This window comes from Echinops telfairi, unplaced genomic scaffold, assembly GCF_000313985.2.
Source record: "Echinops telfairi isolate 266 unplaced genomic scaffold, ASM31398v2 ScPeMD7_7475;HRSCAF=8513, whole genome shotgun sequence".
Lineage (NCBI taxonomy): Eukaryota > Metazoa > Chordata > Mammalia > Afrosoricida > Tenrecidae > Echinops > Echinops telfairi.
The window spans coordinates 28,011,397-28,030,819 of NW_022111379.1; the positions used below are offsets into that span (position 1 = coordinate 28,011,397).

General features: G+C 38.9%; 1 protein-coding gene and 1 pseudogene across 1 annotated transcript in view; one reads left to right on the forward strand and one right to left on the reverse strand.

The window, feature by feature from the left end:
- Positions 1-19,423, reverse strand: part of GABRB3 (gamma-aminobutyric acid type A receptor subunit beta3) — a 127,760-nt gene that overhangs the window by 89,988 nt on the left and 18,349 nt on the right. The window contains exons 2-3 of the mRNA XM_045285690.1: positions 4,732-4,814; positions 2,615-2,752 (exon numbers count right to left, since the gene is read on the reverse strand). Of these exons, the coding sequence (XP_045141625.1) occupies positions 2,615-2,752; positions 4,732-4,814 (221 nt within the window). The remainder of the gene's footprint in view (positions 1-2,614; positions 2,753-4,731; positions 4,815-19,423) is intronic.
- LOC105978375 lies at positions 9,115-9,969 on the forward strand (annotated as a pseudogene).

The window sequence follows — 19,423 nt, forward strand, 5'->3', positions numbered from 1 at the left end:
ACACACACACACACACAAAGGAAGTAAATAGAATGAGAAAGTATGGTTTTGCTTGTTTTTTTGCAATTGAACAAAGTAAAGAAAGCTAATTAAAAAAAGATTAATTGAGCTGATACCAAGGGCTCAATAGCAAGTAAATGTTTAGAAAATAATGAAGGCAACATATGCACTAATATTCATGATACAATTGATGTATCAAGGGCTGTAAGAGCCCGCCCAAAATTATCTTTTAATTAAAAAAAAAAGAGTTAACTATCTTGACTTTGAGTCTTTAAAGCACACTGGTTCAGGGTAGATATTCTTATATGTAACATTATCATAAAACAAGCAATTGAATGGTTTATAGTTTCTGAAACACGAGAGTAAGAAAGAGAGGCAGAGACAGAGAACAGAGGACAGGAGCCATTTTAAACTCCTTCCGCCGAGTAGAGACTCATCAGGGCTTTTTCTAAAGTGGACAGGTAGGAATACCTTTCAGCTTTCGCAGAGCTGCATGTGCTAAATATCTTGGTAAGAAGGGCACACTTCGGGTCCCTGTGAAAACTACAAAAGTTGACCAAGCGCAGGAAGCTATTTATCACACTCTCTGTTCTGTATTCTTTATATTGTTTTCAACTCATCACACTCTAGAAATGTTCTGACTCATCTTTCAGTTCAAAAATTGTCCCACCAGCAGTTTCTAAGCTGTTATTATTAGCCATTTAAAATCATAGAAATGGTTCAAAGTCTTTTTGACTCGAAGCAAATCGACACTTGTTCCTGACAGGTGCTAGAGTCACTAGCTTTCAAAAATAAGCTTTTTTTACTTTCCGGAATGTAGGGAACTCAAGCATGATTGCTTAGCAATAGATGGGTCTATTATTAGAAGTATTAACTATTTCTTACACCCAAGTTCGTTCAACACAAATTTATCACATTATAAATCTGCAACAAATTTCAACCTACACTTTCAACATTTTACCATTTATAATAGCAGCAGAAAATTATTAGATACACAGGAAAATCTAACTAAAATGCACAAGATTTTGAAACAATAAAACAATAACATTGTGCAGACATTAATTTAAAAACCCACATAAATGGAGAGAGAAGGCAGCTATGGATTCCCAGCAGATAATGTGCTGACATCACTTTGGCCATGGCACAGTATGAACTACAGTGTTAGAAGTAGTAAATAATTTTATAGAGTTAACTACAGAGTGGTTTTCCTTAGTTATGGAAACTATTCCTGAACAGTAAATCCAGGGGTGCTACGTCAACATTCCTGCTGGGTGTAGAGTGGGTGTTCAACATGTCCCCTTCAGAGACTGCAGGGACATCTGTAGCTTGGGTACAACAGAAGCTATTGCCGCCCTCCATGAAATCACACCTGGCTTGTGCCTTAGCAATTAAGGCTGCTACCTATACTCATCATGTAAGCTGACTCTGGAGGAAAGAGGATACAATGACCTCTATTTATCCAATGGCGTTTCTTGTCACATGACCACTGCTGCATAGTTGAAAGTGTGGGCAGTATAGAAGAGGAGAGAGGAATGACCAGGAGAAGGTCTCATTCCTCCTTCCTGGACATCCAGCCTTAAAGAGATATGACCTATATGACAGGACCCCAGTGAACAGTGAGGAGAGCTTCAATGCTATCAGTTCTCTGAGGATCAGGACTGTTGAAGGTACCATAAGGGGAGACTGGGGCACAAAGGCTTCCCAACTTCACAAGTAAGCTGCAAATTGAATCACAGTTAGCCATGTGAATGGGAGCATGAAGCTGTGGGTCACAGATGGTCAAGCCCGAAGGACAGAGCAGTGCCACGGTCTCATGGACCATTTCTATTCATTGGTCATTATTTGGCTTTGTTGACAGGAAGAAGCTGAGGGAGACTCCATCTCAGTCCAATAGCACCGTCATATAAGAGCTGTGATCTTCATAGTTACAATTTTCAAAGCACGTTAATTTACTAGCTCAAGGGGAAACGCAAAGTTCAGTAAGGACATGAAACTGAGAAGAAAATGTTACACATTGTAAAACATGGATGCTAGTTAGTAAAACCTCAGCAAGAACAGAAGGAAGAACAGAAAACACCGATTGATCTTTGGCTAGTTGACGCAAAGATGACAATAAAATGAAATCCAGAGCAGTCGGCATCACAGACTCTCGAGAAAAATGATGGTGTCTACAGAAGTAAATCTGACTGCAGATGGCAAGATGGTGGAAGGCAGGGTGCCTATTGCACACGCTACAGAGTGGGAGAATGCGCTGACTTCATGGAGGAAAGCAGCACCAACTTCCCTGGTTGTTCTTGTTCCCACTGCTTTCCCAGCCCTAACGCCCTCATCGGTCTTTGTCTGCTTAGACACAAGCGTCTTCTCTGTTACCAAACATCAACTGGTTAAATTCAATCTGTCTCTTGAGGCTAGATAACCCGCTGCAGAAAGTAGCTCTTTCTCTGGCAAGCCTTCCTATCCACGGCTGTGCTCCAGTCCCTGGGACTCCAGAGGAAAAGGGCAGATGACGAGGCCGGATTGAGTGACTCACTTCCGTGGCCTCTTGCTGTTATTCAGGGACCATGCATCTCCTAAGAAACTGGCCCTAGGGAGAAATAGCAGAAACACGACTCACCTGTGGCAAAAACGACGTTCCTTGAGACCAGGCGGTGCTCCACAATGGAGAACTGTGGGAGCTCGATTTTTTCCACTCCAGTGACGGCTTTCTCCCCTCCTCTCCAGTAAAACTCAATATCATCGGTGGTGTAACCGTCTGCCAGGAGAGAGAGCAGGAATGTAGAGGACAGGGAACATCATCACTCTGTCAGTGCAAGGCTAGAGAAACAGGACCCGTGAAATAAAAGTAACAGCGTTCCTAGATCTTTGCTTAATGCATTTTTTTCTATGAGAAAGTCTGTTATTAAATGACCAACTTTCAACCACATTTCCTTATCTCTGCCGCTTGATTGGTATGAAGCTGGTGTTAGAAAGTTGAGGGCCTGGGACACTTGGTGTGTGCGCTGTCCAGAGTTTGTAAAACCTGATAGAGAGCTGGCCTGTACATGTACAGAAATGGCACATCACCCTGAATGTAAGTTAAATCAAATCAATGGCGGTTGTTTTTTAATAGAAGTTAAGAAGATGATTATATAAGAAAGACCAAGAGGATTCTAGTGTGAAGTATTCTATAAAAGGAACTACCCTAAAATATATTTTGAAAAATTTGTACGCTGAAGGAAGCCCTTAGATAGTTGCTATCATAAGAAACTGAAGAAAAGTGGTGTTCTTCTCGGCTCTCCTGTTGATCACATAAGGTACTCTGGGCCAGCAGGCATGCCTTATGAAGGCCTTTCGCTGCAGCCATCTGGACTCTCAGTGGTTTGACAGGTGGTCTCATCAGAAAAAGGAGTGAACATTAACTTGATTATAACTCCTAATCCACCTGTTTGTACAGTGCTCACTGTTCACAGTCATCCATCAACTACTGTGTCTTAAGAGCAATTGCAAAGGGCAACCCCTTCCTTGAACTTCCCTCCTACACCTCTTCAAAAATTAAGCATATTATGTGTTGCAGGTGGAGATAAAAGGGAGGAGATGCGGGATAGTAAAAACAGTGGTCCAGGCAAGAAATGGATTGAACTAGGGAGGTAGTGGAAATCAGTCATTCTCCTGCCCTGGCGGTCTGTTTGTGGCAAAAACTACCCATTTGCCTTTTTGTTGTATGTGGGCAAATAACAGAGTAGTGAGATTTCCCCCCTAGATATATATTTTAATTGACTGCAGAGCGGACAATAAAGTCTGATATTACTTTTACAGACCAGGAACATTTAACATCCATGTATGGTCGCTTTCTTTTTCTAGCTTAAATCTTCAGCTATCGGCAGAGCCATCTCTTTTCCTTGAGATTTCTGTGTTCTAAGTTAAAGGTCCCCAGAAAACTCTACTATCCACCACGTAACATGACCACATGTTCTTCACCTTCTCCGAAAGCAGAAGTGACAATGATAGAGGCGTGGGAGGAGGTCCAATGAGGAACTGGAAAACTAGCCTAGCACTGGGGATGTTTTCCAATATGTTTATTATCAGGTATAGATCCCTATGCCACTATAGTTGCATCAAGGAGCACTGCAAAGTTAAAATCATTTATCTACTGAAAAACCTGTGTAAATATTGACAAGTCCAAGTTCAATTGAAGCTAATTATAAATTTGCCTATGGTAGATCAAGAAAAATAACAAGAACAAAGCCACATTGAACGTGCTCAAGGAGGAGACAGGACGCTTGTTGGTTGATAAAGATTCAGGTCTAGTGTCTCACACAGAAGTAGTACTCCATGCAAAATTGTCCTTAAAGAATCTGAATATTCCTCAAATTGGAGAACGTTGCTGAAATGCAGAAATTGATTTCTTGTAAAGCGGGTTTCATAATAGGAAATGAATTTTGCTCAGAGTGCCCACAGTCCCAACAGCACAGTCACGTCTGTCTTCTCACTGAATGAATGAAATGGAGAACATTTGTTTTCTTATATTACAACAAACCAAATAGACTTTCTAAATGAGATTGGAAATTAAAAAAAATTCATTTTCACAGAGTCTAACTCTCTTTTTCATGACAGTAAGAGTTGCCAAGTGGAGAATTAAACCTTTAACTTGAAGTTAGTTAAAATGATCTACGTTGCTTGGGATCCTAATTAACGACAAGAAAGCCTACAACGTAAAGTGGACACGAAGGAGCAACCGATGCAGATACACACAGCTTTCGATCTCCAGAGTGCAGTTCTGCTCATCCAGTGGGTACCGCCTCAGGTCCATCATGCATGCTGCTGTCGTGGTGATTCTGAAACGCAAAGAGCACGGGGCAGCATTAAAGATGGAGGCACATGGACAGGGCCAACTCTTTCTGAACAGACAGTCTGTAGGACCCCTCCCCCAAAGTGCACCTTGACTGAAGATATTTCAAAGCATCTATTGAGAAAAACTACTCACTGGGGATTAATACGAAATTGCCCTTAGGATACCATAGATCAGCTTTATCAAGACAAACAGTACAATAATCTTATATACTACAAAATTATTCATTGAGCTTTACCAACAATAACAAAAGACAACAGGTAAATCCCAATTTGAAAAAACAAAAACAAAACAGAAATACTGAAAAACAGATCAAGTTCAAAGAGTATCAAAAGGGAGATCAAATGATAAGGTTTTAATCATTAAAGTCATATTTTTAATTTTAATGTGCTATAATTGTTTCTACAATACCCTGATAATCAGGCCATTCCCATCCCTCAATTATGCTCAGAGGGAAATTACTGGAGGCTTATTCCAGGTGTAGAACCTGCCAATGTACTTAGGGCTTCCACTGTCATCTATAGTCCTCTGAAAACCAGAATTTCACAATTTATTTACAATCCTTGCATCACTTATATACATGTGCTTCTTCCATGAGAGCGTAATTGGAGTCTCACTTAGATGGCTGCTTGTTTTAAAACAAGTTTTTAAGCCCACAGTCACTTTGCTTTCTGATAGCTAGACCTTATCTAGTTTCTTCACCACACTTTGGTGTAGCATCCACAGCCCCCATGTTTCCTTTAGGAGGATGCTTATCAAGCAGGCCCATGTCTTATTCTATGTGTCCCTGGTTCACCTTAGAGACATCTTTGTTATTTTATGTATGCGAACCTTATTGAGCTGATTCCTAGAGTTAAGGTCCTTCTGTTTCTAGTGTCATTGAGTTAGCCCATGGTAAAGTATTCAAAACACACTTGAGAAAAGGAGATTAAACAAGTGTAGGCTATTACAAATTGTAATGCATGGATTATTGATTTGTGCGGATTAAATACATGACTGGACACTATTTACACAATGGGGATTGGTCGTAAGGCAAAACTTAAAGTAATATTCACTGACAATATCAGACACACATCTGCCAGAATAATAAATATCTTAATAAAGCAATTAAGGCATTGAAATAATAAATAAATGGTAGTCTGCCTACTGGCAGTTCAATTTTCTTGGGAAAGTTGTCTCCTGCTTCTTCACACACCATGTGGTTTTGGCTTTAAATCCTAGGATTACAGGTGTGTTTGAGGAAGAGACCACCTCACCTAGTGGGGTTTGCACATCACACCCATCTAGTATGTTTTTTGGAGTATGTCTTTGTTTTGTATCTTTTTATTTAATTAATTATTTTATTGCGGGGGGGGGGGGGGCTCTTACAAATCTTATGACATTCCATCATTCAATTGTATTAAGCACACTTGTACATATGTTGCATCATTTCCAAAATATTTTCTTTCTACTTGAATCCTTGATACTAGGTCCTCTTTTCCCCCCTTCCTCCTCCACCCTCCCTCCCTTGTGAATCCTCGATTAATTATATATTATTTTTGTTATTTCATATCTTACACTGTCCGTTGTCTCCCTTCACCCACATTTCTGTTATTTGTCCCCCTGGAGGGTGGGCTATATGTCCAACTCTTTGATGGGCTCCCCCTTTCTTCCCTATCCCCCCACCCCCAGCATCGCCCTACCTCAGGATATTGCTACTCCCACTACTGTTCGGTGTCTCAAAGATGCAGGGTTCCATGTCCCAGTATTCTATGGCACATGGCCCGGGTCCCCAGGGGCTGTACAGATATTCAGATCAACGTGCCCTATTAGCAGCATACTCTCCCTGTGGGATCCATATGAGTATTGTTAGTCATGTTTTTCCCACTAGGATGTTGGTCACCCCTACTTTTCAGCCAAAAAGGTGCACTTGTCTTCTATGAGACATGTAAGCTCCCCTTCCCACCTTTTGACTTGATTTCACATCAGTATCATTTATCACTCTGGCAGCAATGTCAGCTGGTATGGCAGGGTGCTCATCACAGTTTTGCATGGCAGCCCCTGAAGGATCCCTCTTTTCCACCAATCTTGAAAACCTGATTCCCGTTGAAGTGAAGTCTTCTCTTTCAAAGTGGCTTTCAAGTCATACTTATAGAGATGATGGTGCATGGCTCATGTCCACTAGTCAGGCTCTCTACTGCATTGCGTGGCAGACTGTGTTAGTGGGTTGTATGGCCTGAAAGCATGAGTTTGCCTTCATGTTGGTGTTTATACTTAGAGCAGTGGACTAATACAATAGTTATCGTTTTGTGACTGACTAACTTCACTCAGCATAATGATTTACCGATCCCTCCCCGTCATGAAGTGTTTCATGGTTTCGTCACTGATTTTTCAGGGATGTGTTGTATTCCATCATGTGTTTATACCAAAGTTTTAAAATCTATTCTTCTATTGATGGGAATTTGGCTTGTTTCCGGCTTCTCACTATTGCAAACTCTGCTTCAATGAAAATGGGAGAGCATAGCTCTGTTTGTTATCTGTCACCTATTTCTTTGGGGTATATGCCCAACAATAGTATGTCTATTGTCTGTTGCTTTAGAATTTGCCATATCACTTTCCCAAATGGTTGTACATATTGACAAGACCACCAGCAGTGTATAAGAGTTCCAATATCTCTACACATTCTTCAGCATTTTTCATTTTTTTAATGGGCTATGGTTATGGATGTAAGATGGTATCTCATCATTATTTTGATTCTGATATCCCAGATGGCCAGTGAACTAGAGTATTTTCTCATGTGCTTGTTAGCCATTCAAACATCATACCTTGGTGAATTATCTACTCAGATTCTTTGATGACCTTTTAAGAGGGTTATTTGGGGTTTTTTTTGCATGTGTTGTTGCAGATTTCTGTAGATTTTTTTAGTAATTAGTTCTTTGTTATATCACTCAAATATTTTTTTCTAGTCAGTGGTCTCTCATTTTACACTTTTAATGAAATCTTTATTTTATTTATAGTATTTTATTTTTAATATGTCCCAGTAATCTATTTTGCTTTTCGCTGTGTGTGCTTCCTTTGTTATATCTAATAGTCCATATATGTCTTGCGCTGGGGCCCTTAGATCTGTACTGATTTTCACATTGATGATCCAGATAACTATGGGTTTTACATTTAGGTCTCTGACCCACCTTGAGTTCATTTTGTTCATAGGGTAAGGTCTGTGTCTTATTTACCGTCTATACTTGAGTATATGCCAACCTAAATACCAGCCGAGGCACCAAATTTTACCACAAAACTGCATTAAAAATGTGCTGAAAAACTCGGCTTATACACGCGTATATAGGGCGATTCTTCTGCAGATGGATATCTGGGTTTTCCTGCACCACTTGTTGAAGAGGGCACCCCTTTTCCATTTTTGGTTTCCAAGTCCTTTGTCAAAAGCCAGTTGTCTATAGACAGATTCTTTTTTTCTAGGTTATTTGTCCTGCTCCAGGTTTCTATCAGTACCAGACTGTTTGGACAACTATGGCTGTGTAGTACATGTTGAGGTCAGATAGTGCAAGACCACCTACCTTGTTCTTCTTTTTTGAGAAGTTCTTTGCTTATCTTGTGTCTCTTCCCTCTCCACATGAGGTTTCTAATTAGTTTCAGATCTCTCTTCCTTGGTATATAGGAGTCCAATTGATTTCTCCTTGTTAATCTGGTATCCTACTACTTTACTAATTGTTTCCAACATTCTTATTGTAGAAACCTTGGATTTCTCTTTATATAAAATCATAATCATCTGCAAATAGCAAGTGTCCCTTCTTCTTTGCCCAATTGTAGTCCATTAATTTCTTATTCTTGTCATATGTTTCTGGCAAGGAGTTCCAACACAACGTTGGAAAAGAGTGGTGATAAGGGGCATCCTTGTCTTGTTCTTGTTTTCAGTGAGCTTGTTTCAGCATTTCCCCATAGAGTGTGATATTGGCCATTGATTTTTCATATGGCCTTTATTCTGTTGAAGAATTACCCTTTTATTCCTATCTTATTGAATGCTTTTTATTAGGAATTGGGTGTTTGATATTCTCAAATGCTTTTTCTGCATTGATTGGTATGGGGAAAGTATACTATTTACGTAATACTTAAGGAGAAAAAGAATTAAACAAATCAAAATAGGTAACCATAGATAACACACCACAATGAAGATAACAAACAAACAAACGAAAAACCATAGGCAACAGAGGAGACAACAAATAGTCAAACAAAGAAGATATCAAACTGTTCATGAAAGACAACAAACTGGCTTCTTCTCTGAGAAAACACCAATGGTGGATGACGCCAGGGCAGCAGGAGGACCTGCAGAGCCCACAGGCCCCGGGGGGCCAGAGCGGGAGCTCGCTGCAGTGTCTGCAGAGGCTTCAGCTGCAGCTTGCGAGGACCTGGTCGCTGCTGTGGTTATGGGCGTGGACGAGGCCGCGGAGCTCACGGAGGCAAAACCAAAGCCAAGGAGTGGCTCCCTCTCACCATGCTAGGTGGTCTGGTCAAGGACATGAAGATCAAGTCCCTGGAGGAGATTTGTCTGTTCTCCTGCCCATCAAAGAGCCTGAGATCACTGACTTCTTCCTGGGGATGGCCCTCAAAGATGAGGTCCTAAAGATCATGCCTGTGCAGAAGCAGACCCGAGTCGGCCAGTGGATCAGGTTCAAGACCTTAGTTTCCATCGAGGACTACAATAGCCATGTTGGCCTGGGCATCAAGTGCTCCAAGGAAGTCGCTACCGCCATCTCCGGGGCCATCATCCTGGCCAAGCTGTCCATTGTCCCCGTGCGGCGAGCCTATTGCAGGAACAAGCTCGGCAAGCCACACACTGTTCCCTGCAAGGTGACCGGCTGCTGTGGATCTGTGCTGGTGCGTCTCTTCCTACCCCCAGGGCCCTGGCATCAACTCAGACCCTGTGCCCAAGAAGCTGCTGATGATGGCAGGGATTGATGACTGCTACACCTGGGCTAGGGGCTGAACAAGTACCCTTGGCAACTTTGCCAAGGCCACCTTTGATGTCATCGCCAAGACCTACAGTGTTAACCAAGTCTCCCTACCAGGAATTCACTGACCATCTTGTGAAGACCCACACAAGAGTCTCTGTGCAGAGGACTCAGGCTCCAGTCGTGGCTACCACATAGTCGATTTGATATAAAAAAGAAGAAAGTGAATTGAGTCTGTCAAAAAAAAAAAGCAAAGACAAAAATCTGTTTTGTTTTTGGAAGGAAAACCACATATACACAAACAAACAAAGAAAACGTTAAAGACACAAGAAAAGAAAAAAAGCAGAAATCTTATAAGCTTGTAAAGCAATACAACAAAAACAATAAAAGCTGAAAGAGTATGTACAAAAAGAACCAATAAATAAAAGGAATGCAACAGGAAAAATTACCATCAAACTTCAAATCGGTATCACCATAAAGAAACAAAAACAAAATGACATCAGCAAAACTATATCTATTAATAACAGCACTGCCTGTAAATGGATTGAATTCACCTGTTAGGAGAAAAAGACTAACAGAGTGGATAAGAAAAAATAAACCATAAATATGTGGCTTAAAAGAAACAGAACTTAGATAGAAAGGTAAACATACACTAATATTCAAAGGATGGGAAAAAATCGAGCTAATGGCAGTCAAAAGAAAGCAGGAGTAGCAATTTTAATCTCTGACAAAATAGATGTCAAAGTAAATTACATAATGACAGACAAATGTCCCTGCAGAATTATGAAAGCTTTACTTGAAAAAGAAAGCAAAATCATAATTAATGTATATACACCAAAAGAGACTATGAAAATACATTAATAAATTTCTTACAGAAATGAAGAGACAAACATAATATGAAAACTTGGAGACTTCAATACATCACTTTTGAACAAAGATCAGTCAACTCAAAAGAAATTCAACAAAAATAAAGAAAAATAGCACATTCAATCAACTTGATCTTTGAGACATATACAGAACACATAACCCAACAAAATCATTTCACTTTTATTATTCTAGAGGCTTTGGTATGTATACCAGAAGAGATCCTATTTTAGGCCACAAAACAAGCATCATTAAATTCAAAATCATCAAGATACTATAAACCATCTTTCCAGATTACAATGCCATAAATTAGAAATCAACCATAGGACGATCAACTCCAAAGATCAAGTAAAGGGAAAATGAACAATACTTAAACCTCTGGGTTCTTGAAAAAATAAAGAACACAATCAAAAGATTGCTTGAAACAAATGAGAATGAAAATTCAACATATCAAAATCTTTGGGAATGGCAGAGCAGTACTTAGATGGCAGTGTATAGCAATAACTGCACACATCAAAAAGGCAGGAAGAATTAAAATACTTAATACATTTATGACAATAAGTGAGGGAAAATCAACAAAACAAACCCTCAGACATTAGAAGAAAAGCAAGAATAAAGATTAAAGCAGAAATAAATGAATTGAAAACTTTTAAAACTGTAGGAAAAAGCAATACAAGAAATCAATTCTTTGAAAAAAATAATGAAATCAATGATCCACTGTCAAATCTAACAAAAGGAAAGAATATAAACCAGCAAATTCTATGAATATGAAGTGAAATGGGTGCCATTACAACAGAACCAACCAATTTGAAAATCTAGAAAATATGGATAATTTTCTAGAAATATATATTTACCTAAATTACTACAAGCTGATGTAGGAAATCTCAACAAACTTATAACATGAGAAGAAATAGATCTAGACAGAAAAATAAAAACAAAACAAAAACCTCCCCAGCATAAAAAAGTCCAGGAATAAACAAACAAACAAAGAAGGGTTTCTGGGGGGTAGGGTGGGGATAAAGGGGATAAAGAGGAGGTGATACTAATGAGTTCAAGAAGAAAGAAAATGTTTTGAAACTGATGGTGGTAACAATTGTACAATACTGCTTGATCTGTAAGAGCTCCCTGTGGGGGGAGGTCAGATGTGCAGGCATTCCCCGCCCCCCCCCCCTAGAGGCAATCAGTTACCAGACTGCTGTCTCATCCCTCCACAGGGGTGGGCCTGCTCCCTGCCTCTGGAGACAATGGACAGGCTCCTGTAGGCGGAGTTTGCACCCTACTGATAATGTTCCTATGGAGATCCAGAGACCACCCCCTAGACCACCCTCTCATTGCTGTGTAACCTATGATGCAGATCCTCCCTGTGACGTATGTCTCTACCTGTAATTAGTGGGCTGGCTTGCCCCCCAAAGGTATATAGGTGTGAGTCAGCAATATAGATCTCTCTCGGGCTCGGACTACTCGGACTCTGACCACCCTGACTCTCTTCCCCCTCTCCCTTGTTCCCTTTCCCTCCTTCCCTTCCCCTTCTCTCCACATGGACCACTAAGCTGGGCTGAGGTGAGCAATGTTGCCATGTAACGTGTCTGACTGTATTATTGTAATATCTCTCATGCTCTCGATGACTCTAATATAATACTCATATATCTCAACCGTACAATTGTGCATTACTGAACCCGAGTGGTATTACTGAATCCGAGTAGTAGTAATAGTAGTAACAATGAGTGGGGGCTGGCCCTTCAACCCCCAGCGCCATATTTTAATTTAATACTACAAGTTCCCAATAAAATTATTAATTAAAAAAACCTTTTTTTAAAGTCCAGGACCTGATGGTGTCGATGGGAATTCAAACATTTAGAGACCCAAGTGGCCCATCCTCTGGCACTATCTCGGCATATGTTCTTCTTCCTTTCTTTAGGCCTTCAATGTCTCACAATGTCTTGAAGCTATGCTGACGTGGGTGGTGGAGCCCTTCTTCATTGTCTGTTTTAAGTCTGGAAGCTCTGCTGACTGTTCACGTTGGGTGGCCCTGATGGCATTGAAAATATCAGTGACACAGCTTCCAGCATCACAGCAGCACACAAGCCACCACCATAGGGAGAACTGACAGACAGTGGGGGTCCCAGATTTTAAAACCTATTATATAGCCATGGTAATCAAAATACTCTGGTACTGGTACAATGATAGATATGAAGACCAATGGATTAGAACTGAGAACCCAGAAATTCAACAAAGTACCTACAGACACCTAATTTTGCAGAAAGGAATAAAACACATTAAGTGAGGAAGAAATAGAACCTGTTCAACAAATGATTCTGGAAAAATTGGATATTCAACTGCAATAGTATAGTGAGGATCCATACCTTGCACCAAGTGCAGAAACAAACTCGATTGATCAAAGAGCTAAATATAAACTCCACAACCATAACAGATGATTCTAGAAATACTGGATATTCAACTACAATAGAATAGAAAACAAACTCAAGATTGATCAAAGAACTAAATATAAACTCCACAACCACAATGGATGATTCTAGAGAAACTGGATATTCAACTACAATAGAATAGAAAACAAACTCAAGACTGATCAAAGAACTAAGTATAAACTCCACAACCATACCAAACATAAAAAAATGACACACTTAAGGATCATATACAAGACTTAAACACACTATCAAACATAATAGAGAACTATAGAGATAAAATAATGAACCCTTTAAAAAGTACTGACCTATCAACTTAAAATTCTGGCATTTTTAGAAGTTGAAAGGACAACATCTACAAAAGATGCCTATTAACTGAAATTAGGATAAATTTCTGTTAAAATTGTGAAAATTTACAAGAAGAGCTTTATTGGAAATGTTCCTAATTTTAAATTCTTCCTATGTATTTTGGAATCTGTTCACTAGAACACAATGGAAAATGGAGATCGACATTTTTTATTGTTTTCTACCTCATTAACCAACACCACTGTAACAAACACACATCACATCCCATACATAGAAACATAGCCCACATCACCACTGTCTCATAAAGTATATGCACACACACATACAAACACATACAATACAGAAACACAAGCACATATATATCCAAATTGTCTGGGGACAACATGCATGCCAGATTCATAATTATGTTGACATTATAAAGAATACCTCGATTTAATTATTGGAAGTGGAATATACACATGAAAAACTGGTGTGAGTATGCAATTTGTTACACCAGAAATGAAACCTTTTTTTGCCCACTACCGTAGTTGTCTGGATCTTCTCAGCCCAATATAGTATTGAGCCACTTTTCTCTTTACCTGTGGAATAAAGTGGAGGCATCTATTAACTTCTCTTCATTCATGTGGAAGAAATACTTAGAAAACTTTCTTAAGGTGCAGAGTGACATGCAAGTCTGCTCAGGCTACAGAAGACACTGGGATACTACAATGGAAACAGTACTGTTGTTTTACTAGGACAGTCAACAAGGAAAGGAAAAGTCAGAGAGGGATCAAGGAAGGTCTATCAAGAAAGGTATGCAGCAGCAGGAAGCCCTATCCAAGTCCCAACTTCCAAACTGACTGCACTCACAGGACATCTAGTGCTCCTATGAATTCACCTCCTGTGAATAAACTGGATTTTGTACCTCGGGGAACTTGCCAAAATCAGAGGATTGAGGAACGTAGCTCCACTTCCCTCCACAACCCTCTAATTCTGAAAACGACTCTGCTGGACAACAATGAGAAACAGGGCTGGATGGAGCTCTTTGCAGCTTTATTTTTCAGTAGTTCCATGTTTGTTGCTTCTTTTTCATCTTTTGGTTGAGAAGACAGCAGTGACTAGAGAATCTATGTGTTGATTAAGTGATGGACAAGGGGCCTACATTCAATATGCTCTTTATTTACAGAGAATCACTATTTGAGGATACTAAAGTAGAAAGTAAAGCCAAATGAGAGGATCCACGGAAAGGTGAAGATTGAGGAATCAACAACACTATAGCAATGGATGTTCAGAACAGCAACTAGCCATGTCCCTGCTTTAATTAACTTGCTCAGTGCTTAGTTCTGACCTGGGCATTTCAGTATGCATACACTTACTCTCACAATAACCACACCAGAGGGCTATTATTATTCCCATTTTGTAGATGAGTAAACTCAAGGCTTGGGAAGAGAAAAGAGCTTGACCAGGTTCAGAATACCATTGAGAGGTACAAATGGCATTCCAATTTCATAAAGTGAATCATACAGGTACATCTTTGTCCACTCTTTCTATCTTGAATAACATGAAATATATTCATGTCTTTTTTTTATATTCTTGTCTTAAAAGGATAGTCAAAGAGCAAAATTCTTACTTTGAAATAAGAGAAAAAGAGTTAAAATTGTATCATTGTGTGCATATATTCAAAATTACATGTATAATATTGTCATATTCTCTGAATTGGTGTTAGGTAAACTTCTTGTTTTTCATCAATGCTTTTGTACACTTTGGATTTCTACCATCACTAATAGTTCTTGGTCAAATGCTAGCATCTCAAATCATTGAAACCTGAATTTTGTCATATGCCATGTAAAATTGGAAGACAGCTACCTCACCAATCAACAGGAAAAATATTATTTGTGAACATTCCAAAGAAAGTCCATCTAACAGAAGGTAGAAATGATTACAATATCTTAATATCACATGCAATCAAAAAAATGCTGAAGATATTTCAAACAGTTTCAATAACATATTGGCAAGAAACTGTCAGAAAATCAAGCTATGTGTACTTGTGTTTATTGATTACATACAGATATTCAACTATTTGAACCATAAATTACAAATAACAGTGAAGAATGGGAATTCCAGAATAATTAATTTTGCTTATGTATAACCTGAAAAAGAAATCAAGTAAACAATACCATTTACAAAGCCACTCAAAAGATGAAATATTTTGAAATAAATCTAACCAGAGAAACAAATGACCTGTATTAAAAAACAATGATAAAGGGGTATGGGGAGAAAGGGGGAAAATGAGGAGCTGATACCACAGGCTCTAGAAAGAAAATGTTTTGAGAATGATGATGGCAACAGATGTACAAATTTGCTTGGCACAATGGATGGATGTATGGATTGTGCTAACAGTTGAACGATCCCCCAATCAAATGATTTTTTTAAAAAGGATAAAACACTACTGCATGGATCCAAAAGAAACGCACATAATGGAAGAATGTATGATGCTCATGGATAAGAAGACGTCACATCGTAAAAACGTCAACAATAAAATATTTGTATATATAGATATAAGGTAATTCCAATCTAGATTCCAACACAATTCTTCAAAAAGATGGAAAAGCTAATCACTAACACAATATGAAAAGGAAAGAGACTTCAATAAGAAAGTACTACAAAAAACAACAACAACAAAGTAAGGCACCTCTCAGAGCCCTGGTGGCACCGTTGGTTGCCCTTTGGGCTGCTATGGGCAGCACTTACATACCACTAGCTGCTCCACAGGACAAGGATGAGGCTTTGTACTCTCATAAAAGTTACAGTTTTGGAAAGCTACAGGGACCGTTATACTCTGTCACAGGGTCACTATATGTCAGAATCAACTTGATGGCAGTGAGAAGAGATCTTCAACTCCCAATCTCAAAGCCTACAAAACCAAGGTAGTCAAATCAGTCTGACCCTGGCAGGAAGAAATATACATAAAACAAGAAAACCCAAATGCATCTAATACAGAGAGCTGGTCTCTGACAAAGGGTTAGAACAAATTTGCATTGCATCGATTCTTCTTTAGCCTTCCTTATTCACTGCCCAACTTTCACATGCATATGAGGCGATTGAAAATAATATGAACCTTAGTGTTCAAAGTGACTTTCTGCTCTTCAACACTTTCAAGAGGTCGTGTACCATAGATTGAGCCAATGTAATGTGTCCTTTTATCTCTTGACTGCTGCTTCTATAAGCATTGATCAGAAATCCAAGACAAGATAATTGACAACTTCAATCTTTTCTCTGTTTATCAAGATGCTACCTATTGGTCCACTTGTGAAAATTTTGGTTTGCTTTACAATGAGTTGCAATGCCTATTGGAGGCTGCAATTCTTGATTTTCATCAGCAAGTGCTTCAGATCCTCCTCACTTGCAAGCAAGGTTGTATCATCTGCATATCCAAGATGTCCTCTAAATCTGATGCCTCCTTCTTAAAGTCCAGCTTCTCAGACTATTTGTTCAGCATACAGATTGAATATGTATGGCTAAGGAGATAATACTGACTTTCCTGATTTAAACCATACAACATCCCCTTGTTTTATTCAAATGACTGCCTCCTGATCCATGCATAGGTTCCACATGAGCACATTGAAGTGTTCTGAAGATCCCATTCTTCTCAACGCTAGCCATAGTTGGTTATGGTTTGCAGTTGACTGCCTTTGCATAGTCGAAAAAACACCAGTAAAGATCTTTCTGGCATTCTCTACTTTGAGTGAAGACACATTTGATGTCAGCCATACTTCTTGTTCTACATCATTTTCTGAATCTGACTTGAATTTCTGGCATCTCTCTGTCAATAGGCCACTGAAATCTTTGTTGAATAATTGTTGGCAAAATTTTACTTGCATGTGATATTAATAGCATTGTGCAATAATTTTCACATTCTGTGCATGTTGGGGAATAGGTACAAATATGGACCTCATGCAGTCAGTTGGACAAGCAACTGTCATCCAAATTTCTTGGTATACTTGAGTGAGTACTTCTAGTGCTTCATCAGCATGTTGAAACATTTCAATTTGTATTCTGTTGATTCTTAGAGCCTTGTGTTTTTACTAATGGCTTCAGTGCAGCTTGAAATTTTTCCTTCAGTATCATCAGTTCTTGATCATATGCTATCTCTTGATATATTGATAATATAGTGGTATGGTGTTTATATATAGTGATATATATATAAAGAGATTGATACAGTGATTGTGTGTTCCTTTCGTCTTCTTTAGTACTTTTTGCATCATTCAACATTTTTCCCACAGAATAATTTAATATTTCAACTCAATTCTTGAATTTTTTCTTTGACTCTTTCCACTTTTTACATACTGAGTGTGTGTCCTTCATTTTTTGTTTTCTCAGTCCATATTTATGCACATTGCATTATAATACTTTATCTTTGCAGACTTCCCTGTGAAATTTTCTGTTCAACGTTTTTGTTTAACAATTTTTACCATTTGTTTCAGCTACTCTATTTTCCAGAGCAAGTTCAGAGTCTTTTCAGACATCCACCTTGAACTTTTCTTTCTTCGTGTCTTTTTATGACCTTTGTTTCTTCATCTATTATGCTCGTGATGTCATCCCACAGCTCCTCAGTCTTCTGCGATTTGTGTTCAATGCAGCAAGTCTATTCTTGAGGTCTCATTAAAATTCAGGTGGAATGTGTTCAGCGTCGTATTTTCACTCCTGTGAACTTGTTTTCATTTTCTTCAGCTTCAGCCAGAGGTTCCATCTGAGAAACTCATGAAACAATCTCAATGATCAGTGTACAACCTGCCCTCCCCCCACCCTCCCCAGGAGAAAACAGAAATGTGGGTGAAGGTAGACAGTGGATGGTGTAAAATATTAAAATCAAAATAATTTGTAAATGATCAAGGGTTCACAAGGGTGGGGGGGGAATGGGGGAAAAGAGGAGATAAAGAGCTCAAGTAGAAAGAAAATATTTTGGAAATGATGTTGGCAACATATGTAGAAATGTGATTGATACAATTGATGTATGGATTGTTATAAGAGCTGTAAGAGAACCCAATAAAATGATTTACTTAAAAAAGAGACAGAGGAGAAAAAAAAGAGAGAGACAGAGAAATTGATGGTCTATTCCAATCAACCCAGGCGTGGATTTAGCTGGCTGAGCTTCTCCATCGTCTCTTCCCCTAGATAGAAGCAATTTGATTTCTATGTATTCCATCTGAAGAAATCCATGTGTGTAGGTCATCATTTTTTTTTTAAAAGGCATTTGCAATGAAGAATTTGTTGGTCTTTCAAAATTCTGTTATGCAATCTCCAGTTTTGTTTCTATCACCAAGCATTATATTTTCCAACAACTATTCCTTCCTCTTTGTTTCCAACTTTTATATTTAAATCACCAATAAGTATCAATTTATCTTGAGGACTGTTTGATCCATTTCAGACTGAAGACATTAGTAGAATTCTCAATTTCTTTTTTCTCTGGTATCAAATCATAGAAAACTTTCTTAAGAAAATATATTAATGTGCATATTATTATATTTGCAGGTCTATCTAGATAAGATAGGCTGGATAAACAATCTGGAGGAGAAAACAATGGGACCAAAGGTTCCGGTGGGAGAGGGGGAGGTGGGGGAAAGGAAGTGGTGTTAACCAACCCAGGGACAAGGGAACAACATGTGATCCAACATCAGTAGCAAGGAGGGTGTAAGAGGCCCGGTAGGGCTTGATCAAAGGCGATATTACAGAGAAGAATTACTGAAACCCAAATGAAGGCTGGGCATGATAGTGGGAAAAAGGAAAGTAAAAGGAAATAAAAGAAAGAACTAGGTGGCAAAGGGCATTTATATAGGTGTAAATACAGGCAAGTACACATGTAAATATATTTATATATGATGATGGGGAAATAGATCTATGTGCATTGTGATAGGTCGGTTTATTGTGCTAACATGGCCAATGAACACATGTGGGATTAATTGAAGGGCGGAGAGATAAATGGTTTGGCAAGCCTCCCCTTTCTTATCTCTTGCTCTTAAATCATCGGACCAGTGTGCAGCTGCCTTGTTTGTTCTGTGCCGTAACTTGCAAGCTACACT